Source organism: Myotis myotis, unplaced genomic scaffold, assembly GCF_014108235.1.
Source record: "Myotis myotis isolate mMyoMyo1 unplaced genomic scaffold, mMyoMyo1.p scaffold_m19_p_16, whole genome shotgun sequence".
In the NCBI taxonomy this organism is placed as follows: Eukaryota; Metazoa; Chordata; class Mammalia; order Chiroptera; family Vespertilionidae; genus Myotis; species Myotis myotis.
The window spans coordinates 27,667,782-27,695,336 of NW_023416320.1; the positions used below are offsets into that span (position 1 = coordinate 27,667,782).

At 37.8% G+C, this 27,555-nt stretch overlaps 1 protein-coding gene across 1 annotated transcript in view; it reads left to right on the forward strand.

The window, feature by feature from the left end:
- Positions 1 to 27,555, forward strand: part of RP1 (RP1 axonemal microtubule associated) — a 136,003-nt gene that overhangs the window by 93,550 nt on the left and 14,898 nt on the right. The window contains 1 exon segment of the mRNA XM_036338241.1: positions 20,912 to 21,131. Within this exon segment, the coding sequence (XP_036194134.1) occupies positions 20,912 to 21,131 (220 nt within the window).

The window sequence follows — 27,555 nt, forward strand, 5'->3', positions numbered from 1 at the left end:
AAATGTAAAATACATTTTTTGCCTTTTAAAATGCAATTTAGATCAGCAGGAAATAGAGGACCTATATTTGAGTTCCACCTTTGACCTTTACTAGTTAAGGAAATATGGATAAATCACTTAACATTTTTAAGCTTTAATTTCCTCCTTTGTAAAATGGGTTCAATAATACCTTATAATATTATTGTACATATTAAAAGAGTTAAAAATCAAAATACTTTGTATAAAGTATAAAATATTCTTGTCTTTATACTCCTGCAGCTAACTCTGCCCACAAATTGGGGTAGGCTTCTTGATGGGGTGAAATTTAAAATAAGTTTTCAGATGAATGAAAGCAGGAAGGCAGCTTGGCAGATGGATGGTAGGTGGCTATTGCTGGCATGGGAGTTCTATGTAGAAACATGTCAGGAGGCTGGAGTAGGAGGAAGGAATAGAAGGAGCCAAGACTAGGTTGGCTGGACCAGAGTAAAGCAATGAATGCATAAGTAATAGAAAGAACGTTTATCTTGGGCCTTTTCAGTGTTTAAAGGTTAGATGACCATGTGGATCTAAAAATTACTAGCTATTAACTACATTGATGCTACTGTGTCATTTTGATTTTGGCACAACTCTGTATGGCTTTCTTTTTTATATTTTTCTTTTCCCCTCTCCTCCTCCTATCCATCCTCTTTCTTTATTTTTTCCCCTCCCCTTCCCTCCCATCTTCTCCCTTCCTTTCCTTTTCCTGGTGTACTTGAAATTTGGAGTTCGGTAATGGACTTTGACTCTATTTGGCAGCACTAAGCAGTGTCCTGCCAACACAGCCAACTTTCCTGTGGGTGGCAGATCCCAGGGACAATTTAACTTAATCTTTTCTTCAGTTACCAAAGTTGAAGTATTTTCTAAAAGCATATATATTTGGACCACCAAATTTTCACATATGAATTCTTATCCAAAGAAGCCAGTGGAGCTTCTCTACTTAAATATAGAATAAACTACCGAAACCAAAACCCCAATACAGAATAAATTACAAAAAGCAGTTTATCATTTTTTTAATAACTGAATTTTCTCAGAACAGCTAAATATTAAAACACAAAGGTTTTGGCCTCAGATAGCAGTCATTTTCATTTGTTTATTGGAGGATTACCAAAAGAGTTTGGCATGCCCACTCCTGAAGAAGCCAAAACTTTTGTAGGAAGAAAAAAATAGCATTTGCTGATGTCTACTCTGAACTAAATGTAAGATATTGAGTAAAGTTGATGATTCTATTTAACCCTTGCCTTCAAACTACCAACATGCTTACGTCTTCCCTATTCTAAAAATGACCCTTACTCTGCTCTTAAATTACTAACCATTCTCTTTCCCTTCTTTACAAATCTTTTGAAATATGAACTTACCCCGTTGCTTCACTTCTTTCTCTTCCCATTTTCTCCTAAATCGCTTGCAGTTTGGGATTTTCTCCTGTCACCCCATATAATCCATGTTTTCTAGGATCAGCAGTGAAGTCTTAATTATCTCATCAGTTGTTATTAACTGAAGTTGTTAATCAGTAACCAGTTGATATTTTAAGATACTATTTAGAAACATAAATCTACAATGCTCTATTTTCTCTAAGAAGAGAATAAATGCCCTAGATTGTAGCAAGAGAAATTAAAGTCATAATCAAGAAACAACTATAAATAAAGGTAAAATAGTCTTGGAATAATATTTATTATGTTTCCTTCTTCTCCAATAATATTAAACAATTGGGTAATTTTTTAATATACCCTAATTTAGATGAAAACAGCCTATAGGTAAGAAAATTTACTTTTTAAGTTAAAATTTTTCCCTCTAGTCATGATCTCTGGTATTGTACATGCATTAGATATTTAAGAACATGGGCTTTTTAAGGAGAAAAATAAGAAATATCTTCAAGTTGAAATAGGAAGACTAGAAAACCCCTATTGCAGTTCTTAGGTGGAATAGAATAAAATATAAACAAAAGCTTTGATCCAGTTTCTCAAAAATAATTTTAAGAAGACCAAATTGTTTCTTCTTTCTAAAGATAGGGTGTTCAAAGATATTATTTATTGTAATGTAATTCATCAAGTGTTTATAGAGCACACGATATTTTCAACACTGTGTTAAGACCCCTGGTAGGTATAGAACTATAAAATACAAAGCAATCACATTGAAGAAAAAGGACATATACACATGAGACAGATAGGACTCCAGAAATTTTATGAGTTGGTGCCCATTAGGCAATATAGATGAACATACTTTAGGGGCTTAGAGAAAGGATCTACATTCTCTCTTGGGACCAGCCAAAGCTAAACCCTTTATAGCTGTTGACTGGTGGGCCTTTCAGCTGGGATCAAGGTGAGCTGGAGATGTCATTCTATAAAAGCCAGGTAGCTTACTTAGCTCAAGGGAGCAAGGACATTGGCCTCCTTTTGGATTCCTGGCTCATTTTTCCTCCAGTCTTCTTTGTGTTTCCCAAATATAAAACTATCATCCCCAAATACAGCAGTAGTTATCCCTTTGCTGAGTATTCTCTACATCTTCCTAAACTTGCCAGGCAACCAAGACTACAAAATTTTATATTTAAAAAATATCACTATAAACTTTGGCTTATTCTTTAGTCATAAGTATTCACCTAAGAAAATTAAGGGTCCAGAAAAATGTATGAAAAAGAATGGAATTACAAAGTATCATCTCCCAAATGTTATTCAGAAAAAAGTGCTGTTGAATAAGTTCATTAATATAATTCCTTATTGTATTAAGGAGTAAGGTTTATTTTCATATACTATTATTAAGTTTCCAGGATATATTAAATAGTTAAAAGGTTAGAGAAAACATATATGCTACCATTTATTTAAGGAAAGGGATATTATGTGAATATATCCATATATATCCACATATACACACATATATTCTTAAATTTAAAAAATAAACATTTGAAAGATTAACTATAAGCTAATAAATGATTACATTTGTGGAAGGAGGGGCTAGGTCAGAGGGGTCAGGAAAGGCAACTAAACTTCTTTGAATAAACCTCATATTTCAGCCCTGACCGGTTTGGCTCAGTGTATAGAGCGTTGGCCTGCGGACTGAAGGGTCCCGGGTTCGATTCCGGTTAAGGGCATGTACCTTGGTTGCGGGCACATCCCCAGTAGGGAGTGTGCAGGAGGCAACTGATCGATGTTTCTCTCTCATTGATGTTTCTAACTCTCTATCCTTCTCCCCTCCTCTCTGTAAAAAAATCAATAAAATATATTTAAAAAAACACACTCATATTTCAGTTTTGATTTGGAAACATATAAATATTTTATGTAACTTTTTAAAAAAAAGTAACCCCTAAAAGTGAAAGGAAAATGAAACAACCTGTGTATCTGGATGATGTAAGGACACAGCAAATTATTTCAAGTTACATTAAAACCTAGAAATTTGACTACATAACCCTAGTAGGATATATAGTAATAATTTAGTTGGCAGTAGTTTTGATACTAAATCTGAGACTGTAATATATCTACTGTGGGATAAAACACACGAATGTTAGTATCTTGGAGAACCACTTAAAATTTACTGGTTCAAAAAGGCTAATATAAAAAAATGTGGACAAAGATTTACCAAGCAAAAAGGAACAGTAAGAAAACAAGGGCTGCCCGGCTGGCGTCCTCAGTGGTTGGGCGTCGGCCTATGACCCAGGAGGTCACGGTTCGATTCCCGGTTGGGGCACATGCCCGGGTTGCAGGCTCGATCCCCAGTGTGAGGCATGCAGGAGGCATGCAGCCGATCCATGATTCTCTCTCATCATTGATGTTCCTCTCTCTCTCTCCCTCACCTTTCCTCTCTGGAATCAAAAGAAATATATATATATAATTGTTTTTTTAAAAGAAAGAAAACAATGGCTGCAAAACTGACAACTAAAAGCATTAAAGCCAAAAAACATTAAATGAGATAAAAAGGACACTTTGTAATGTTAAAAGCTACATTCCACAAGGAAGATAAAACTGTTATGAATAGCAATGCATAAAATAATACAAGAAATACCCATACTAAACAAAAGCTACAAGGGATGCAAGAATTTAAATAGAAACCCACTAATATTAGGGGGCTTTCATATGTCCCTCTTGTTTCAAGACAGGTGAAGTTGACTCAAATTAATCAATTATATAAGAAAAGTAAACAACATAATTAATAAGGTTGATGTTTTGTTTATATATCAAGTGCTACACCCTACTAATAAAGAATATTTCCTCATTTCAAGTGCACATGGAATTGCTAACTAAATTTGGGTGCCAATAGAAACATTTGTGGAGTTTTCATATAGAGTTGCTCAATTTTCACCTTGGAGCATATGATTCTCCATGAGTATGAAAGATGCTACTGGAGCCTGAGAAGCTGCTAATGAGGTCTGAAAAGCTGCTCACATTATTCTGATTTTTATCAACATCTGAAGAGCCCTGACAAAGGAGACAGATTCCATAAGGTACACTGTCAGTGTCTAGAATTTGAGAAAATACAAAATATTTGTTACTGAGAATGTTTTAGATCATCCTGGATCCAGAGTTTTTATCAACATCGTTGATTTTTTTTTCTGCTCAGACCTTTTAAGCATCTTCTGAATGGTGTTTCAGTAAATTCATGCTTTTATTCTTGTGAATGTATTTATGCATTTTTATGAATTCATTATGCCTCACTGGTTATTTATTTCTAATGCTAAGCTGCCTTTCAGGTGAAATATCATATTACAGCAGCATTATTGTCCTTGACATTCTTCACTAAGTTTGAATATTGGGCTCTAGCATCAGAGTAAATAAGAATGGTGTTCGTGACTTTTCCACTAAACTAGAGGTATAAATTTGAAATAAAACAAATAATGGGTCAAGATAACATGGACCAATTTTGTGAAAGACGCAATTTGCAACACTCATACAAAAAGAAATAACTTTTATCTAATAAAGAAATGAAATCATAATGAATAACCTTCAAAACTGAAAGCAATAGGCCAAGGTGGGTTCACTGATAAGTTTTATCAAACATTTAAGGAAGAAATGATACCAATTTTCTATTATTTCTTTGAGAATATGGAAGCAGAAGGAATCCTTCCAGACTGATTTTTTGAGATCAACATTGCTATAGTACCAAAATCAGACAAAGACATCACAAGAAAAGAAACTACAGACTAATATCTCTGGTGAACATAGATACAAAAATTCTCAACAAAATATTAACAAAGCACCCTGGCCTGTGTGGTTCAGGGGTTGGAGCGTGGGCCTATGCACTGAAGGGTCTTGGGTTCTATTCCTGATCAAGGGCCTGTATCTGGGTTTCAGATTTGATCCCCAGGTTGTGTGAATTCAATTATCTAACATTCTGGAAAAGGCAAAACTATGCAGACAGTAAAAGGATTGCCAGGGATTGGGTGGTGGGAGAGAGGAAATGGCAAGGCACAGAGGGTTTAAAGGCATTAAAAATACACTGTATGAGATCATAATGGCCTTACACATTTGTCCAAAGCTAGCCTATATAATAAAAGCCTAATATGCAAATTGACCAAACCACGGACCGAATGGCAGAACAACCGGTCGCTATGACATGCAATGACCACCAGGTGGCAGTTGCTCACTGAAGGAGTTTCCCCCAGCCTGCAGGCCCCGACCGGCAGTGACAGGGGGCCAGGCCAGCCAAGGTGGGCGTCCGCTGGTCGCCCCGCAGATTAGCCCTGATTGCCGGCCAGGCCTAGGGCCCCTACCCATGCATGAATTTCATGTACCCGGCCTCTAGTAGACTATAAGATATCAGGAGTGAACTGTAATGTATACTATGGATTTTGGGTGATTATGAGTCAGTGTAGGCTCATTGATTGTAACAAATTTGTAATTCTGATGGGGAATACTGGTAATGGGGAGGCTCTGCACATGTGGGGACAAACGGCATAGGGGAAATCTTAATTTTGGTGTGAACCTTGAACTTCTCTGACAAAGCAAGTCTTAAGAAAAAAAAAAAGAGAAAAAGAAAGGAAAAAGAAACCCCAATAACATGTTTCATACTCATTACTTGAATCTTCTAATGTTAATGGCTTTACCTGTCGTGTATGATACCCTGTGAAACTATGCCAGGAAAATCAAACTTTGTTCAAAACAGTGACTGAGTTTATACAACTGGAAAATACAAGCAACCTAGTCAGACTCTTAGTGTTTTGTCAGGACATTAGTTGTGACATCGTTGGTCAGGGGTACGTACACCTGCTTGTATCTGTAGGTACCACAGAGGGCAAATGAATGTTGTCAATGGTTTCCAGACTGTTAGAGAATCTTGCCATTACATAAGACATCTGAAACATTGTGAATGATGGGTCCATATGGGTACCAGCACCTCCAGTATATATGTTACTTGCTGAAAGACATTAATTTCTCTGAGTGGAGACATACTGTTCTTGTGCAGAATGGATGTGTCTAGTATAATAAATGAGAGAAGGTAATGAATGTAGGCTTTATTTTGTTTTTTCTTAACCTAGTGTCAATTGTAGAGCTTAAAGATGGGCATTCTCTCAATGTAAAATCATAGACATCTATCGTAAGTATATGTGGTTAAAAAAATACAGAAATTTACCTCTCTTTACAAGGTTCCCTGGCTACATTTAGCAAAGAAGTGTAACTAGTTTTTGGCAAGCAGTAATGGCACTGGATTAAAATTTCAAATAGAGTTCTCATGTTTTCACCCCCACATTTGTTTCAGAAACACAATTCCTAAACTTTTACACCTTGCTGTATGCGAACATATGTGCCTTAAGAGCTCATAACTTATATACTCAGGCTTACATTTATTTGGTGATAACTTTGAAAATGGAATATTATCTGTCACAGAAATGGCTTGTATTTCCCCTCCATTTCTTTTCCTGTATTCTTAATAAAAATATTCTTTGCTTTAAAAAAATCGTTGCTAGGAATGGATAAGGAAGAACATTTAGTACCTCCACAGGAAATGGATGGGCCTCCTCGCCCTGGGACAGAACTGCTGTTAAGGTTACCAAATGTGGACTCTGTGGTGCCCTAAATAAGCTAAGTGCATGAATTTAAGCTACTGTTGTCTTTAAAGTCTGATTTGCCAGAGAATTAGGTTTTTGAGAGAAAAAGGAATAGAATAAGCAGGTTCCTGGTGGCAGAGGTGTCTCATTCTTATTTGTATGGTAGAGTGTTAAAATGATATTTATTGATTGTCTGAAAAGGGCCCTGTTTGTTTGAAGTATTCTGCATATCTCATCCAATTAAATTTTCTCCACCTGCTACAATGTAGGCTGCAAAAGAACAGGTAACTTTTTAAGAACAATGGGCAGCCCGGCCGACATGGCTCAACGGTTGTGGTTCGATTCCTAATCAGGGCACATACCTGGGTTGTGGGCTTGATCTCCAGTGTGGAGCATGCAGGAGGCAGCTGATCAATGAATCTCTCTCATCTTGGATGTTTCTATCTCTTTCTCTCCATCTCCCTTCCTCTCTGAAATCAATAAAAAGATATATTAAAAAAAGAAAAGAACAGTGGGCACACAACCTTTTTGGGGGCTCAGGTATATCAAACTCTGTCAGTCTTTCATTATATCATGTTGCCTACCAGGCTAGAGCCTGAGGTACACATCTCAAAGAACCGTGCAGGAGGGTATCCCCTGTCTTTTAAAGAGCAAACTCTTTTGAAGTGGGAATAATGTTTTCTTCCTTTTAGTGAGAAATAATCATGGTAGTACATAGCTAGAGACTTACCTTGCTAAAATGTGCCGTGAGCTAGGCCATCATTGCACTGTATCCATTTACTCCTTTGACTGCATGAGCATAAATGTATGATGTATGTGTATTTCATGTATTTCTGATACTTGTCTGTTCATTCATTTAGATTTGAGTTTATCCCTTAACCTAGAGAGCTTCTAGGTGTAGTGCATTTGCATGAGGGTTTTCCAGAGAAACCAATGGTATGTATGTGAGAGAGAGAGGGGGGAGAGAGAGAGACAGAGAAAGAGAGGGAGAGAGAGAGATTTTAAGAAATTGCCTCATGCAGTTGTAGAAGGGCAAGTCCAAAATCTGCCAAGTAAGCAAGCTAGAGGTCCCGGAACAAGGCATGGTTGCAGGTCAAGTCCAAAGGCAGCCTGCCAGCAGACTTCTTCCTACTCTTTGGATGCCAGCTTTTTTCCCTGTCCAGGCCTTCAACTGATTGGGTGAGACCCACCCATATTATACAGGACTATCTGCTTTACTCCAAGTCCACTGATTTAAATTTAATCCCATTGAAAAAAAACCACACACGTCTTCACAGATACAACCAGAATAATGTTTGGCTAAGTATCTGGGTACCATGGCCCACTATGTTTACACATAAAATTAATGATCATAGCCATGAAACTTCCTTAACAACCAAATGAAAAGTAGCTTATAGGATCTGTGGAGTTCACTGAGGTACAAAAAAAGCTCTTTTCCCTCCCAGAATCAGGACTAGCAAAACATTGGCCACTTGATCCTTCAAGAAGCCCCTGACCTTAGTAAACTGGGGTCGACTGCATGGAGGTTTATTCCATTCCACTGACTAGCCTGACTTCCCCACAGCTCTCTGCAAGGTTCTCTTAGGAAGCCTAGTGCGAATAGGTGCCATTGCTTTAACTCCTTACACAGCAGTCCTCAGCTGCCAAGAGTATAAATGGGGACATATTTGCATCCTCTCACATCCTCCACACATTAGACAAAGCTTTGAATGGTTTTGATTTAATGTTGAGGTTCTGAACTCGTGGAAGGGTCATCATCCTGATATTATTCCGAGACTGCATGGTTATATCATGGGTTAAGAATACCTAGTTGGCCATTACAGATAATATTTCTGTCATTGAGATTCTTAATCAATCAAGAAGATGTGAGCAAAGCTTTCCTTTCTTTTCTTTTTATTTTTTACTTAGATTCATTCTTTACCATTTGTTTCTTAAAAAATGTACTCCTGCATGGGTATAATAACTTTCTAGAACTTGGGTGGGCCTGTTGCACAGACATTGATATATATACACTTGCTTACATATTTGTCCTTCTTTTCTATCTGAAAATTCTGTTGTGTGATTAAACAGTCCTTGATGGCCACATCCAGTTCAACCAAGATCCACTTCATAGAGTCCACTAAAATGCGTAAGTTCTTTCTATCTGCCAATATTATGTCCTATAGCATAAATAATTAATGCATATTTTACAGTGTGAATGAAGAAGATGAGCTATTTATAAAGCTAAAAGTTCTAGTTCCAGAAAATACTTGAATAGTTTTAAATTATCCAAATGATTTCACTTGGCACTCTGACCTTCATTGCATAACAGTTTACCTACTCTTCCTGGGCATTTGCTTCCTTTATTGCCTTTACCTAGAAAGGAATGTGGGTCCATGCAGGACTGCATTTGCTTTTATGAAGCTGCAGATCTTTCTGAAGTGTAGGAGCACATACAGCTTGTTAACACCTTATGCTATCACAAATAAGCGACTCATATTCTTACTCCTCCATTCTTTTTCTTCATTCTGTGCTGCAACATTTGAATCAGGATCAGTGGGAGTTATGTAGATGCTCCCAGAGGAGGTCCAATTCTCCCAGGACATCTAAATAGCATGGGGAGACAGTGTCAGTGAAGGGAGTTCAATGGAAGAGATGGGATCTGCTGCTGACATTGATTTATGAAAAAAGATTCATGTAGGAGGCAAGTAGTAAGGGACTGAGTTGTTCATAAAACCCTTAAATTCAAACATATTCTCTGTATTTACTTCAACCTTGTTCCAGAAAGACATGCTGTACATAAAGATGACTGTTTCTTTCACAGCCATTGTGCCGTAAAGGAAATAAAAATCTATTTTGCTTGATGGCTTTCCTAGGAAAAATAGCACTGTCTCCTGGAGCTAATTGTACAACATACCTTGATACAGAGAACTGCATGCATGACATTTGCAGTTGTTAGGTGAATGCTGAAAATTAAGTAGCAACTTCAGCTTAAGGTGGGACTAAGAAAGTTATTTGTGATGCAGTGTGATAGCGAGAGCATTTTCTTCCAAAAGCAGTGTGAAAAAGAAAGCTGAAAATGTTTGACAGTATTCCAGTTGGCAAACAGTATGATTTTCATCAGTCAATACTGCTGAGTGTTCAGTGTAAACGCTCACCTGAAAATGCAATCAACTGAGGAGAGCTTAGACCCGAGCACTAGCCCCATTCTAAACAGTGTTACATATGTGTTTGAGCACATACATGAGTAACCTTTCAACAGAATTTCTCACATCTGACCATATGTTCTAGTGAATGCCATTAAAATCCCTGCCATGGTTTTCAGAACAAAATAAACATAATTTGCATTTGGCACCAACGTGAACTTGTAATTATCTTGGGATAAAAATGATACAAAGCAATATTTTAAAATGACTTGTATGCTGGAGTTCCCTGCTTCTCAAAAGGCATTCAGTAAGAGGGATGGGAACTAAGCTGGTTGTTTTGATTTTAGCATAAAGAATTTAGAGTCCTAGCTGGGTTGGCTCAGTGGGAAGAGCTTTGACCTGTGGGCTGAAGGGACCTAAATTCGATTCTGGTCAGGGGTGCGTACATCGGTTGCAGATTCCTCCTCAGCCCAGGCCCTGGTCAGGGCATATGCAGGAGGCAACCAAAAATACATCGATGTTTCTCTGTATCTTTCCCTCTCTCTTCCACTCTCTCTAAAACCAATGGAAAAATATCCTCAGGTGAGAATTAAAAAAGAAAAAAAAAGATTTTTAGAAAAGGCATTTTCTGAACATTTATAATACTTAGTCCTATTCCATGGGCAATTATTTTCTTGCATATATAGTAGCTAATTGTTTGTTAAAAAGATTTTCTAAAGTTTCACTATTCTACCTGTTGAATTTTGCTATTATTATTATTATTATTATTATTATTGAGTTTGATTGTCAAAGTGTTGTTCCCAGGAACTTTCAAATCTCCTTGATAAGCATAAGGTTCTATGCGTCTTGCTTTGTTGTGATGTGCAGATTTCATTGCAAATGTTACCTCTTCCAACCTCAGCCAGACTTTGTATTCTCATGTCTTCACTTCTGCAGCGTCTTTATTATATGCCACTCCTGTCAGACTTTTCTTTCTAACCGACTGTCCCAAATCCACCTTCAGAATATTGTCATCAACACTACTTATAATTTTAATGCTAAAATGGGATTCCTTGACACCCTAGACTGGTTAAATCAACAGTTTCCATTTCTCCACAGCCCCATCTTACAGTACTCATTGCATCTGTGACTGAGTGCATGTCTGACTTGTATGCTCCCTGAGGGAGGGGGTCATCTGTCATATGTATTGTTGCTTCCTTAATACTCAATACTGGCCAGACACAGGCCCTCAAGTATCTGTGTAGTGGGTAAACTTGAGAGTGACAGTGAATTCTAAACACACATTTCAAAGTTTAAGTATCTTCAGCCATTTTTTATTGGTAAGACTTAGGAATTCAAAAAGTTGGGGGTAAGGAACAATCTCTAAAGTTTCCAGATTTTAATCAATTGAAGTTTATGGCTTGATCTTGCAATCTTTCATTGCACACAGGATCGCATAAAAGCTTACAGCATATTCCTCTCTTCACAGTAGTCAGCAAGGCTCAGCTTCTGGTTGATCCTCAGTAAAAACCTGCATTGGGAGCCTTGGGGAGGGAGCTCAGTTATAACTGAATAAAAACGTTTTATTAAAAAAACACAGTACTTGTGAAGTCAGTTTCAACAGTTTGTATCCAATTCTTTGAAACTAGTCTGTGAATTACAGAGTGGGAACAACTGTGTTGTATTAAGACCAAGAGAAAAACAGATTCATCAATAATCATGAGAAATGTGTACATTTCCCATATTTTTGTTCCCTTAAAAATGCACATATTTTCTGCCAGCTATATTGGCTCCAATTATATGATAACATACAGATTATTGTTCAAATATCTCAGCCTCATATATATTCAAAATAACCAACCTTAGAAACATCTATCAGTTTATTTAATTTTATTTTAAGCCTCCATTTCTATTCATTTTCTTTTGTTCCTAAGTACACTTTAATTTTATTTTTCAAGTATAAGTTGATTATTTTTTACATGAGTCTAGGTACTCTCCCTCTCCCCCCTTCCATCTCTGTTTTACATCTATCTATCTATCTATCTATCTATCTATCTATCTATCTATCTATCTGATGTATCTATCATCTATCTATCATCTATCTTTATCACCTATCTGTGTATCTCTATCTATCTCTCATCCATCATCTAGCTATCTAACTATGTTGTCTATTTATCATCATTTATCTATTAAATTAGAAAGTAAAGGATGTAGGAATTATATTATCAACAATCCTCCAAAGATTCAAGCAATACTTATTTCAGTTTCTTAAATGACTATGGTAACTCATTCTTGATAATCCATCTGCCCAACAGATTTTATTGGGATCAACACTTCTATGCCACAAGTCAAAATTTAGTTTTAGCTCTCATTTTCTGTGAGAATCTTATTGTGGGTAATGGTGAGGAGGCGTTTAAGGGAAACCCAGTCCAACTTTTATAGCTTGCAGGCCAGGAAAATTAGTCACAGTTCAAGCATGAAAGAGAAGCCTTAGGCATTGAACTCTAATTACACCTAAATTATCTCTAGCAGGTGGTTTTGTTTTGGTTTTTTTTTTTTTTTTTTGGACATATTTATTTATTTATTTATTTATTTAAAATTTACCTTTATTGTTGAAAGTACTACAGATATCCCCTCCCCCCCCCCCCTCCGCCCCATTGACCCTCTCCAGCCCCAGGCCTTCACCATACTATTGTCTGTGTCCATGGGCTATGCATATATGCATATCAGTTCCCTAGTTAATTTCTCCCCACCCACTCACCGCCCTTTGAGATTCATCAGTCTGTTTCATGCTTCTATGTCTCTGGATCTATTTTGTTCATCCATTTATTTTGTTCATTAGATTCCACGTATGAGTGAGATCATGTTCTAGCAGTTTTCCAAGTCTGGTAACAGTAGGCAATGAAATCAATATGTACAGGGTTTCATGGAATATTTTCACTCTCCTTTAGCTGGACTCAGAGACTGAGTTAATTAGCAACCTAGCATGCTATGTGAGGAGCTCCAGACCTCAGGTTGTCATGCTGTCTGGAGGTCTGAATTTCATGAACAGCCTTCCTGGGTACCCCCTTGATGCATCGCTCAGTGCTTCACTTCGCGCTTTCCTCTATAGACGTCTCTGCCTTCAGCTCCTCCACAAGCTCAGTCTCTGGCCCAAGACAGAATGGCTTCTACTTCACTCATTTAGTCTTCTTGTGCAACACACCTGTGCTTTGCTGTTTTAAGTATGCCATAGTGTAGTGTTAGCATTTACAAATGATTAACCTTTGCCCCACATGCAAATAGAAGTACAGTGCCTCTATAAAACCAGGCCACTGCCTGGAGGGCACAGGAGTAGTTGAAGGGATGCTGTCCACCCACTCATAAGCGGGCAAAATGGGAAGAACTTTCCCATTCAGATGATGCAAAGGATGCATTAACTTATTCACTTTTACTCTCATGTAATCATTTGCTCTTGCAGACAAAATATTACTTAATTCCCTGGAAAATCCTGTAGAATATGTGAGAGCTGATCCCTCATGGGTGCGGTCATGCATATACACTCATGCACACAACGTGCACACACATTCATTTGGTAAGCACAGGGGGTGATTATGTGGGAAGTGAAGGGGTGGAAAGGAGGAAATGAGCAACTATTTGATTTACATATTAACACACCAGTTATGTTTGCCGTTTCTGTTGCGTTTTGTTTTGTTTTTCTGCGTGGACCATGGTCACCTCTAGGGATAGAACTGTCCAGGCGTTTCAGTGTGCTGATGGGGTGGAAAGGGCCGCGTGCCCTGGGAAATCCAGTTGTCTTGAGTTAAATTCCCTGCTCTGAAGCTTAGGGGACACAGGGCTTTGGGCAAATGACATAACCTCTCTGAAGCTCAGCTGTTTCCTCTTTTGCAAAATGGAAAGAATGGTATCTCATAGGATTTCCGTAAGGATTTGAAACCACATGTAAAGTGTTCGGCAGAGCCCTGTCCATTTTTGCTCAGTGGTTAAAGCATAGGTTTTCAGGTTTGATTCTGGTCAAGGGCATGTACCTCAGCTGCAGGTTTGCACCCCACCCCAGTCAGTCTGTCAGGGCGCCTGTAGGGAGGCAACCAGTGGATGTGTCTCTCTCATGTCGATGTTTCTCTCTCTCCCCACCTTTCCCCTCCCTTTCACTCTAAAAATCAATGGAAAAAATATCCTTAGGTGAGGATTAAAAATAAAAAAGCGTTTGGCGGAGACTTTCCTAACTTCAGCAAAAGTAGTCTGTGATCTCATCACTATTATTCCAGCACATACACAGCTTGAATCTTGACCTGATTTTGATGTAAGACATTTTTAAATGAAAATCCCCAAGCTCTTTTTATTGTAATTCTGAAAAATGGACAGACTTATGAAAAGCTTCAAGAAGTTCACAGAATGCTGGGACTGAAGAGAGCCTTAAAGAATGAGTGAGCACTCAGAATAACTCAAAAGTTAAAAAAAAGAACCAAAAACAAACAAAACCCAAACAAACCAACACTCAAAATAACTCAAAAGTTAAAAACAAAATAAACAAAACCCAAACAAACAAAGCTCAAAAGAACTCAGAATGACTGCACTGTCCCTGTGGAAGTATTTCAGACTTTGTACCAGGTAGCATGGCATGGGCTGTGGTTTCGTTGTCTGCAGAGAACAAGGTCCTTGATGGATGATCACGAGAACATGTAAAACCTGGTGTATTTTCTCAGAGCTGACGAAGTAAATTCTGCAGTGAACAGGCCCTGTAATGGAACTCTGCATGTGACGGGAGGCACTAGGCATGGAATTTAGTTTCCCAATTTGCCCCTTGATGTAAGGGCCCTGGTTATTGTGTTTTCAATGCACTCTGGATGTGCTGGTTACTTACCACTCTTTCAGTTGGAAGAATTTTAACTTTGTTAAGCTGACATTTGATGCTGCTCAAATTTCATCAGCTATTTTGTTCCTCTCTTTGGAGAGATTTGCTATTCCACCTGTTGGTCACAAAGTGATAGTGCCTATGAGCCCATTGAAAATAGTGGAAATTCTGCCTAAAAAAGAACCTCAGCACATGGTCTGGCATTTCTTTTGTGGCTTAGGTCATTTGAGAGGCTCACACAGCTCTCTCCTGCACTGACTCCACACACGACAGAATTCTATCTCTCGCGACCGAATCATACTTTTGTAAGTCAGGTGGTAAGTCATGGGAGAACTATTTTCAAAATACGTTACGAAATGTTTGTCGAATGGCTCTAAGCTGAGAAAAGCTTGTTGTCTAGTTCTCAAGGCAGAATCAAGCTTTAAAACTCTCTCCTTACCTCAAAAAAGAGAAACTTTTTGGGGTGAGAAACATGTTTATTACTTTGATTTTGGTAGTTGAATGCATGTGTCCACTCATCAAATTACGTACATTAAATACATACAGCTTTTTGTATATCACATATACTGCAATAAAGCCATCAAAATAAATTAATTAGAAACTCTCTTGTAATATTATTAGATGAAATAAATGGCCTATTAATAATCATTATTTAATATTTGCACCAATTCAAGGACAGTGTTCACTTTTAATATTCTAATGTATGAGCATGTCCAATATTGATTTATCATACTGCAGACAATGTAGTTTGATAACAGTATTCCTAACATTTGAAGTAGATTACAAAAGAAATCTGAAATTTTCTTCATAGTCTTGGGTGGTCATTTGTAGACCCCCCTTAACAGCAGACAAATGGACTAGATAGCATTGCAAGCTGCATTCCAGCCCTTTAATTCTTAAAGCATTTTTACAGCAACAAAAATGTGTGTGAGAGAGAGGAGAGAGGGGGGAGAGAGAGAGAGAGAGAAAGAGAGAGAGAGAGAGAGAGAGAGAAATGATGAATACCAATTTTAATACAGGGCAGGGCAAAAGGGGATTTACACTTGTAAGCATTCAAAATTCAAAACAAAATTTATTCTTGTATTATAACATTAATTATTGTATTATTTTCCATGCAAACAACTGTAAAGCTACTTTTACCCCACCCTTTATTTTTTAAAAAATAGATGCTTGCCTTGAAGTTATATTTGCTAATATTAATATTTTTCAGAGTGATAGCTCATATTTGGCATTTGAAAACTATGCAGAAAAAGTTGGTGACTCTGTGAAAGTGAAATATGTGTCTGTGTGCAGAATAAAACTGTGTTTAATACAGAGGGAATGGTCACAGTTAATTTTCGAAATAATTTCCTCACTTATATATGTAGGGAAATGTTTTTTTGTTAAATGACTTTAAAATACCTCATTATTCCACCTGTTAATTCTATTGATGCTCATACAGACATATTAATGTTTTCCTAAAAGTAATATGCACTCTTTATTTTAATTTATTAGACTTGGGTTAAAGTATTGCAAAATTCCACTTACAGAGAAAGTCATAATTAATATGTGGCCTACTTCATTTTACTTTCAGAAAAGAACTATGAACGCCGTTTCATAATTGGAAAGTGTGACCATTCCTTATAGAGCTTGTATTTTCTATCAGAAAGTTTGACCAACCTAAATGCTCACAAGCAGAATTTTTCTATAAAATAAGGAAAAAGATACAAATAAAACTCTTTGATCATTTTTAACATCTCAAAGATTCAGTACGTTAACAACACTTGCTTTGGTCATTTTCTCATGCCAAGGCCATGTTAGGCTGCCCTGGTTAGGAAATAATTTGACTGACAGTTTTGAACCAAATGTGCACTGCACCTGCATTTTTAATTTGCATGCTTCTTATGCAACCTTGGACCAGTTACTTTAGCTCAATTTCCTCAACTGTGAAATGGATTCAATAAGCAGTGTCTTTGCAGAAATGCAAACCGTACCTGAAATAAACCTTCTGCTAATGATGGCCTGTTCTGGCAGGACATTTCCTGTCCTCTTGCTTCTAAGAAATGCTATTTTATAAAAAGCCATCAGATTTATTTAGCCTGAGGCTTTTCAGAATAGCATCTATCTCCCAACACATTAAGATTCGGTAACAGTGAGAAATCTCAACATGGAAAACTAAAAGTAACCACAGACCTAGGATGCAGGGCATCTAAGAGGAGTGAGTCAGAGCTCGAGGCCCAGGTCCCCTCTAGGGGAGCCCCTGACTGGGGAAAGGTGGAAGGTGTGTGGTAGCACCCCGCCTTACTCAGGATGCATGCCACTGGGAATAGCCAGCCACTCTTCGCCCCCTTGAAACTACTTTCAGAGGCAATGACTGCCAGGATCTCAGAACAAGGCAGTGATACTGCAAATCCCAGAAACCACAGAGCCAAAGAAGGAGGAAATGATGGAGTAGCCAAAGTAGGAGGGCCATGAGGTGAGGTGGAATCTAAGAGTGAAGCGCTGGAGATTGCAGAGAACTCAAGAGGTGATCAGTTCTGACCTCACCACACAGGACAGAGAAAGGGCGGGCTGGACAAGAGGTGAGGTGCATGACTGTAGGGCCCAGAACACAGGAAGGAGACTGACGTCCGCCCAAGAGTAAAAGGAGCCCTGGTTCCCAGGAATCCACAAGAAGATCCATAAGGAGAGTGTACTCTGAGAAGAAGCATCAAGATAAGGGGGAAAGCGGGAAATGGCTTTTACTAATCTGTCACCATTCATTGTCCCAAAGGCAGCTGCATCTCCACATACACACAACCCACATGTGTCTGCTGGTGCCCACATTTTGTCTCGAATAATACTTACCGCTTAAAAGAATCAGGATACAGTCATTCTTTGTCTTCGATCAGGAAAAAACAAAACACAACAACAACAGAATTGGTCTGGAATAGCCTTCTGTTTCTGGAGTCAATGATAGCTTCAAAAATGTCAAGGGCGGTGTTGACAGACAGACGAGTGAATATAAAGGGGCTTTCACTGGCTAAGCTGGAAGTGCCATCTTCACAATAGTGATAATAATCATAACAGTTAATTGAAACAAGGAGAGACTGTGAAAAGCCATGAATTAGTAATTATATTCAAAAGAGAAAAGAGAATAAAAAATGTAGAAAATGCAGTCATGCAAAGAAGGGTATATATATATATATAATAGTTTGTTTTATTACTTATGGTTTTAATAAATAAAAGGGTGTTAATAAATAGGATTCCTGTAAAGCTTCATGTCATTTGAAATTTTAATAAATTAACTTCTATAAAGGACCTAAACAATTTGCAAATTGTGACAAAAAATTACCCAGTGAGTAGCATATTTGATTGTAGGAATGTTAGCTTTCAGTGTATCAACCATGATTTTGGATAGTTTTGATGTCATTCAACACAGCATAGTTTTCATTACCTGGAATATAAAAGAAAGAAATTAGAAAAGTGAATCATTAATAATTTAATTTAAATTATAAGTAAATTCTTTCTCTTCTATATTTTGCAAATTGTTTATATCTTCAATAGATACATATGTATTAAATTTAAAAAGTGAAAATTTATTGTGTATACCATGAATATATGCTTTGTTTCTTATTTTATTTATGTACAAAAATGTATTTGTTTCTATCTGTATGGGAAGGAAGAAAAAAGTACAGAGCCTTGTGAGTAATTCAAATAGTCCAGGAAGAAGCAGACACTGTATTACACTACGGTGAGGAAGGACTGCCTCCGCCCCATGCCATACACAATGGCTAAGTAGAGTGAGGTCATGTGGGCTCCAAAATGGTGAATTATCCAAGTGCCTAGAGGAAGAACTATGCAGACAGAATCATCTCCCAGGAGAGAAGACCTCTAAATGGCCTTTCTAATTATAATAAAATGCTTATAAGTACATTTTAAATATTTTTTTTTTAAAAAATGATTTTAGATTCACAGGAAGTTGTAGAAATATTCCATGTACCCTTCATCTAATTTTCTCCAATTGTTTCCATTTTACCTAATTATAGCTTAATATCAACTCAAGATTTTGACATTGGTACAATCTGTATGAATAGTTTTTATGTCATTTAATCACGTGCATAGGTTCATGTAACCACCTCTATTATCAACGTATGTATAGAGCTCTTTTCATCCCCCAAGGATTTCCCTGGTGCTTTCGCTTTATGGCCACAGCCCCCACCCCCAGCCATGTTCCACCACCATCCCTGGAAAACACTACTCGTTTTTAATCTCTATGATTCTGTCATTTTGAGAATATTATATAATTGGAATCTTAAAGTCTATGGTGTTTTGATATTAGCTTATTTCCCCCTTCATTTGGCATAATGCCCTTCAGATCCATCCAAGTTGTTGCATGTATCAATAGTTCATTCCTTTCCATGGCTGATAGTAGTCCATTGTGTGGCTGTACCACAGTTTGCTTAATGATTTACCTACTGAGACATTTTGATTGTTTCTAATTTGGGACTATTATAAATAAAGTTGTTAGGACAATTGTGTACAGGCATTTGCATGGAGCTAAGTTTTCATTTCTCGGAGATAAAGGCCAGCAGTGTAATTGCTGAGAGGTATGGTAGTGTATGCTTAATTTTTTATTTTAGGAAACTGCCAAACTATTTTCCAGGTGGACTACTATTTTACACTCTCACCGGCAATTTACGTATAACATGTATCAGTGATCTCATGAGTTGTGTTTTTTTTTTTCATCATTGCAAGCATTTGGTGTAGTCATTACTTTTTATTTTGTCTGTCCTAATACATGTATAGTGATAGCTCATTGTGGTCTTAATATACACTTACCTATTGCAAACATCTTTTCATGTGCTTATTGTAATCTGCATATCATTTTTGGTAAAGTGGCTCTTTATATCATTTGACCATTTCATTGTTTTTTTAAATGTTGATTTTTGAGAAGTTGGTTTTGTTTTTATCTACACATATATATCTATTCACATTTATTAAAGGATATATATTCTATAGGTAAATGTGGATATATGTGAATATATAAATAGTATACAATAGATATTATTAGTTCTCTTTCAGACATGTGATTTGCAAGTATTTTCTCTCATTCTGTAGCTTGAATTTTCATCCTGTTAGTAGGATTTTTTACAGAGCAAAAGTTTTGAATTTTGATGAAATTCAATTTATCAGGGTTTTTTTCTTTTATGGATTATGCTTTTTGTATCATGTCTAAGAATCTGATCTTTTGAAGATGGTCAAAAGGTAAAAACTTCCAGTTATATGGTAAATAAGTACCAGGGGTATAATGTACAAATGATGACTACAGCTAATAAATTCTATGAGTTCTCATCACAAAGAGAAAATATTTATTTTTCTTTCTTTTCTTTTTAGTCTATGTGTGAAGATGGATGTTAGTTGAACCTATTGTAAATCAAACCATCATGCTATGCACTTTAAACTTGTACAGTGCTGCATGTTAATTATTTCTCAGTAAAACTGGGGGAGAGGGACGGAGAATCACACTTTCCAATACAAAGTCACTCTGTTTCAGGGCTATTTGATTAGCCCTAGTTTAAACTCAGAAGCATATATGGTTTCTTTTCCTTGGGACCTCACTATAATAGGAAAAAAAACCATAATATATTATAGACTCCAGAAAGTTAGATTATTTTCTTTAGGTCTAACCACTGAATAAATAGTGGATATCAATAATTACAATAAAACATTTATTTTTCAAGGTAATAACAGTGAGTTGCTAAAAAAAAAAAAAGATGTAGTGAAAATTAGCTGGATTTAATACATTAGTTTGTCCATGGTCAATGAATTTATGCTTTGCCATAAGTACTAGCATTTACAAGTAACTAGTTTTAAAGGAAATTAGTAAGAAATATTTAGGGGGGGAGTAGATATTGAGTTCATAACTGAATATGAATTTGTAATTTGACAAATCAGATCAGAGATGTAGGAAATTTTATTTCCCCTTTCTCCTTTGTATTGCAGATTAATCTTAAAGATATTGGTGAAATCTATAAAATACGTATTGGACATGACAACAGTGGAAAGGACCCCAGGTGGTATCTGGAAGAAATTCAACTTGAAAACATAGACACATGTGAGCTGTTTTGTCCAACTGTTGACTCCTGGATAGCTGAGAATGAAAATGATGGCGATACATGGAAAGAAATGCCCATTGTGAGAACTAACAAAGCATCTTTGCCAAGTATTTAATTTTGCTTCCTTTGTGTTTGACATTAAAGATGAAAATAATTGAAATGATATAGAACAGAGAATAGGAACCTTTTCCAGTAAAGATCCAGACACAAAGAATAGGATATCATAAAGTCTTGAAACTGTTCAGGTCCGATGAATAATATGTAAAGTAATAGTGTGGCTGTATTTAAAAAAATTATTTTTGGGAACTGTAGTTATAATTTTATATAATTTCAATTTATCAAGGAATAATATTCTGTTTTTTAATTTTTTAACCATTAAGAAAAGTGAAAAGCATTCTTAGCTCCTGGACTGTACAAAAACAGATGCTGGAAGATTTAGCTTGCAGGCTGTAGCTTTCCTTATTTAGAACATCAGGCTTTAGGATTAACACTTGCATGGTTGTTCAAAGGTGAAAATGTACATACAAGGATGTATTATGTGTGTCGTCAATTCATCTTTCTGCAAATGGTTTGCTAGCCATTTCAATGTGGCTTTCTTCTTGGCTATACAGGTAGTCAATATTATCAATCATGAATTTAGGAGCACCTAAATTCCCTCACTCAGGTTTTTGTTTGTTTTGTTTTGCCTAAAAGTGAACTCACACACTGCCTTAATTTTTCTCTATCCATTCCATGTATCTCTGATAATCACCTTGTTTTCACTGCTGTGTTGAAGATATTCTCCCAGTAGATACCAATGGCCATTTGTCCTAAATTAAATGCGTGTCTGTGTGTTTTCTCTGTGTCCTAGAATTCTTTACTGCATTTGACACTGTTGATCTCTCATTTGAATAGGCAGAGACTTCTAGGGACTCTGGAACTAGACACATTGGTTTAGTTTTGGCTTGGTGATATATTTAGTTGTGCTATCCTTAGCCAGAATACCTCATCTGTGAAATGATGAAACTAGTGCCTATGTCACAGGATTGTTTTGAGTCATGAGACAATGCACTTAGTCTTCCTGGTACATAGACTCATGTAATAAATACTAGCTATTACCATCATTGTTATTAAATATGTCTCTCACCCTGACCTCAGTTATATGATACAAACATAATTCTTTACTGTTTCCTCCATTAAAAAAAATTTTTTTTAAATCACTACCTCTACGTGATTCTCTTTCCTTGAACACATGGATTTATTTTTCTTTTTTTTTTTTAATTAAATCTTTATTGTTCAGATTATTACATTTGTTCCTCTTTTTTTTCCCCCCATAACTCCCCTCCTCCCAGTTCCCGCCCCACCCTCCGCCCTCAATCCCCACCCACTGTCCTCATCCATAGGTGCACGATTTTTGTCCAGTCTCTTCCTGCATCTCCCACACCCCTTTCCCCCCCAGGAATAGTCAGTCCATTCCCTTTCTATGTCCCTGATTCTATTATAATCAACAGTTCATTCTGTTCATCAGATTATTTATTCACTTGATTCTTAGATTCACTTGTTGATAGATGCATATTTGTTGTTCATAATTTGTATCTTTACCTTTTTCTTCCTCTTCCTCTTCTTAAAGATACCTTTCAGCATTTCATATAATCCTGGTTTGGTGGTGATGAACTCCTTTAGCTTTTCCTTATCTGTGAAGCTCTTTATCTGACCTTCAATTCTGAATGATAGCTTTGCTGGATAAAGTAATCTTGGTTGTAGGTTCTTGGTATTCATCACTTTGAATATTTCTTGCCATTCCCTTCTGGCCTGCAAAGTTTCTGTTGAGAAATCAGCTGACAGTCGTATGGGTACTCCCTTGTAGGTAACTGACTGTCTTTCTCTTGCTGTTTTTAAGATTCTCTCTTTGTCTTTTGCTCTTGGCATTTTAATTATGATGTGTCTTGGTGTGGTCCTCTTTGGATTCCTTTTGTTTGGGGTTCTCCGCGCTTCTTGGACCTGTAAGTCCATTTCTTTCACCAGGTGGGGGAAGTTTTCTGTCATTATTTCTTCAAATAGGTTTTCAATATCTTGCTCTCTCTCATCTTCTGGCACCCCTATAATTCTGATGTTGGTACGCTTGAAGCTGTCCCAGAGGCTCCTTACACTATCCTCGCATTTTTGGATTCTTTTTTCATTCCGCCTCTCCGGTTGGGTGTTTTTTGCTTCCTCGCATTTCAAATCATTGACTTGATTCTTGCACTCCTCTGGTCTGCTGTCGGGAGTCTGTATAATATTTGTTATTTCAGTCCGTGTATGCTTAATTTCTAGTTGGTTCCCCAATATAAGATCGAGGGTCTCATTAGTTTTCTTGTAGATCTCATTAAGTTTATCGGCGGCTTCTAAACAGTTCTTGAGAGACCTTAAAAGTGTGGTTCTGAACTCTATATCTTCCATTGACAATTTTGTCCTGTTTCTTTGTCTCCGCATTTTGTTATGCTTCCTTGGTGCACCCCCTAGTGGTCTTTGTTCGCAGTCTTATAGTTAAATCTTGATTGTTGTAGCTAATTCCAGGGAGGGTTTGACCTCCAGGCCAAGTGGCTATGAGAATCAGCTGTGTCAGCAGTGAGAGAACTTCTGTCCTCTAGGGAGGTGCTAATCTAGCCTTTGCCTGAGGCTATCCGGCAAATGCCTGTGTGCAGGGCTTGGGCGGGGCGGGTCGCACAGGATCAACAGGGTGGGCCGGAGAGAGCAGTTATGGCGGCTCTCAGTCCTGTCCCCAGGGGCTCTGCCTCTCTGAGTCCCAGCACCCGCTGCAAAGCTCAGAGAGAAAGCTGCACTCGCTCTGACCGAAGCCAGACAGTCCCGCTTCTCCCGTTTGAGTCTGGGTCCCTAAAGACTCGCCCGGATCTGGAGCTCAGAGTCTGCGACTCCCTCCCGATTGAAAACGCCAACCGCCAACCGCGCCCTCCGCCGCCAGCCCGCTCCGCGCACTCACCTCAGAATTTGACTTCAGCACTGCGCCTCCTCTGAGTGTCCGTATGCGTTTCTCTTTCCTCCTAGTTGTAGGACTTCCACTCAGCCAGCGTTCCTGTGGTTCTGGGTGCTGTCCCTTCCGTTTTTTGGTTTCACTTTTGAAGTAGTTGTTCAAAGCAGCAAACTCCGGCGTTAACCTATGCCGCCATCTTGGTTCTCCTTGAACACATGGATTTAAATACTTGATTTGTCACTATCTTTTTGAGCCTCTCCCTAACTTCTGTTGCTAACTTTACACAGAGGACTAACATTTCATCTTCAGCTTTGTCCTCTTTCTTGCTTACAGCCCCCGTATTTCATTAGGCAATTCACCCTCATCATCTTTAATGCCTGTTCATGGTCTATCCTGCCATTCCACACAAGTAAAGGTAAACATATGCATACAATGGGCATTAGCTGCCTAATGTAATGGGAACCAGAGGACATAAGATGATTCAGACAGGGCTCCTGTTCCCCAGAAGCTGTTCAGTTTTCATGGCTTCAGTTAACATGAAACTGAACATGGTCTGTCTTCTCCCCTCTCTCTGCCCTTTCATCGGTTTCTTCTCTTCGGCTCTCCTCAGAAGGCTTCCCTCCACAGCTCACTGATGCTTTGAATTACCACATCCCAACCTGAGCATGTGGAGAAAAGAGAATCCTATGTGCTGTTGTTGGTAGGCATGCCATGGTGCAACCACTATGAAAAATAGTATGGCATTTCCTTTAAACGTTAAAAATAAAACTACCATGTAGTCCAGCAATTTCACTTCTGGATGTTTATTTAAAGAAAATGAAAACACTAATTGAAAAAGATATATGCAGTATCATGTTCATTGCATCATTACTTGCAATAGCCAAGGTGTGGAAATAATATAAGTGGTTATCAATTGAAATCTTGACATTTACAACAACATGGACAGATGTCTAGGGCATTATGCTGTGAAATAAACCAGACAGAAAAGGACAAATCCTGTATTATCATTCTTTTTTTTTTTTTTTTAAATATATTTTATTGATTTTTTACAGAGAGGAAGGGAGAGAGATAGAGAGCTAGAAACATCGATGAGAGAGAGACATCGATCAGCTGCCTCCTGCACATCTCCCACTGGGGATGTGCCCGCAACCCAGGCACATGCCCTTGACCGGAATCGAACCCGGGACCCCTCAGTCCGCAGGCCGACGCTCTATCCACTGAGCCAAACCGGCTTCGGCTGTATTATCATTCTTATATGTGGAAAAATACCCAAACAAAAAACAACCAGCTCAGATACAGACAACAGATTAGTGATTACAAGTGGAGAGGGTTGGGGTTTGGGAGAAATGGGTAAACTGTCTTTTTTATCTTGTTTAAATAAATTGAATAAAATTTTTTAAAGACTCAGAAAATGATCCATGCTCTGCTACATGAATCATTCTTAACGAATATAGGAATGTTAGAAATTACAGAGGATGTATGAGGAAAAAATTAGAGCTAATATCTAGCAGTCTAGGACCTATTTATACTATTCACCAAGTTGCTAACATCTGTCAAGAATCCATTCTTTCTAAAAGTGATATATAGAAGAACTTTTAAATCCATGATGCCAATAAGAAACAGAAGAAATCTTATTGGTCTGATATACTAGTTATTTCTCAATGTATTGTGTTTTTAAAAGCTGCATTATTTAAAAAAGAACTTTACTTAAACTCAATTGCACAACTACATTGCATGCAAAAACGTAGAAAGCAGTTGTGTGGGTTTTTAAAAATATTCAAGATACAAAAGAAACTCATTGTACTTTAAATGAACTATTGATTTTTGGGGTTCATTTAACTTGAGCAGCAATAAAAGCTCAGCATGTCTCCTCTGCATCTTTCTGTTCATCCATTTCCCAAACTGGCTAATGAAACTTTACCCATTAGCATCTCCCATTTAGAGGGGTAATTTCTTAGCTGAAGCACACCAACCCTTTCTTACAGCAATTTCTCCTATAAAGTAATATCATGTAATACATGACACCTAAAGCTAATCTGGTCCAGTCTTTTCATTTTATTCCAGTTCTGGCAAATCAATTCAGCTGCCCTTTTCCCAGACATTGAGGGGGAAATCATTAAAATAGGAAAATAAAAAAATAACGACACATCAATGTTCAGGAATTAATGAGGGATCAAAACCTACTGATGAGCAAAGGGCAGTCTGGTCATGCTTGGTATTGCTTTTGGAAAGTCATTCTTGGTGCCACGGACAGTTCACTTACTATTCCTGTGACATCAAGGGAGGCAGAGCAGACTCACACCATTGCGTTGGTGCTTCTCTGTTCTGGGTTTGAAAGGAGGGGCTGACCTTCATTTTGGGATATGTATGTCCATCTGTCAAAATGTTTTGAAGTAGCCCAGGGAAGAACACAAAGAATAATGTAGGGGAACTTTTTGTTTTTAATGAAGCTACTAATGCTTAGGCTTGCCAGGCTGGATAGAGTTCTAGTGACACCCTTGAGGGTTTTATTTATTTTTTAATTTAGTGGCAGAGAAAAGAGTCCTTTTCCTTATAATTGGCACTTAACACTCGAGCCAATTAATTTTGTGATTTTGCCTCTTCTTTTCAAATGGTAACTGGAATGTTTTCAAAAGAAAAGGTTTTTCGAAACTGTCTGTCTATAAATCACCACTCTTTGGGGGCTGAGCTAGATTGCTGGAGGGATCAGAGCAATCTCCTCCCAGGCGCTAGTATGCCAAGCTGAACTCATCCACATCAGCTCCGATTTGCTCACCGTCCGCCCTGTTCCTGGGGACAGGCACCAGGAGCTGCCGATCGCCCTTGGTTGGTTGTCTGTAAAAATCTTTAGTTAATGGCTGGTGGGGATGGCCCAGAGATGATAAGAATGTCAACTAAACTCACCATAGCTGCTTCACACGTTCTGGCTCCAGGCTCTCTTCAGGAGAGACAGATGATGATGCGAAGTGGGGTCTTGGGCCACATCTGTGTGTGAGGAAGTGTTGGATGCTAGGTTTCTGCAAGGGCACAGGTATGCTTAGCGGTTTGCTCTGAAATAGAAAATAACTATCTGTGACTGTAAGACAGTACCATCATAGTAGAAATGTGTCTGCTTCCAAATACGTGCATTTATCAGACTTTAAGTAGCGAGAAAATATGTGTGTTTCTGAAACACTTTCTGATATCTTACAGCAAGTTGTGGATGAAAATAACTGAGTTAAGATAAGTTTGAAATAACAAGCAGGCTTCCTTTCATGCTTTAGCCTTTACCACAGTGCCCAGGCTCAAGGGGGAAATGTGGGCTTCGGACAGAGACAGGCCCTTTCATTGAGGAAACAGCTGGAGCTCAGAGAAGCAGAGTCTGGATTCAAGTCTTGATCTCAATCACTGGCTTCGGAATGAGGGCAAATTGCACCGCTTTTCTCAGTCTTGGTTAGTTTGCCTCTGAAATGGGGCACATTAATCTTATTATTATATTAGATCGTGATCACCATTATAATTCACCATCCAAACCAGGACATTTCTTTAGAGAGGAGAAAGACTCTGTTAATGAGTATGTGAGAATAATAGGTGTCAGTCGG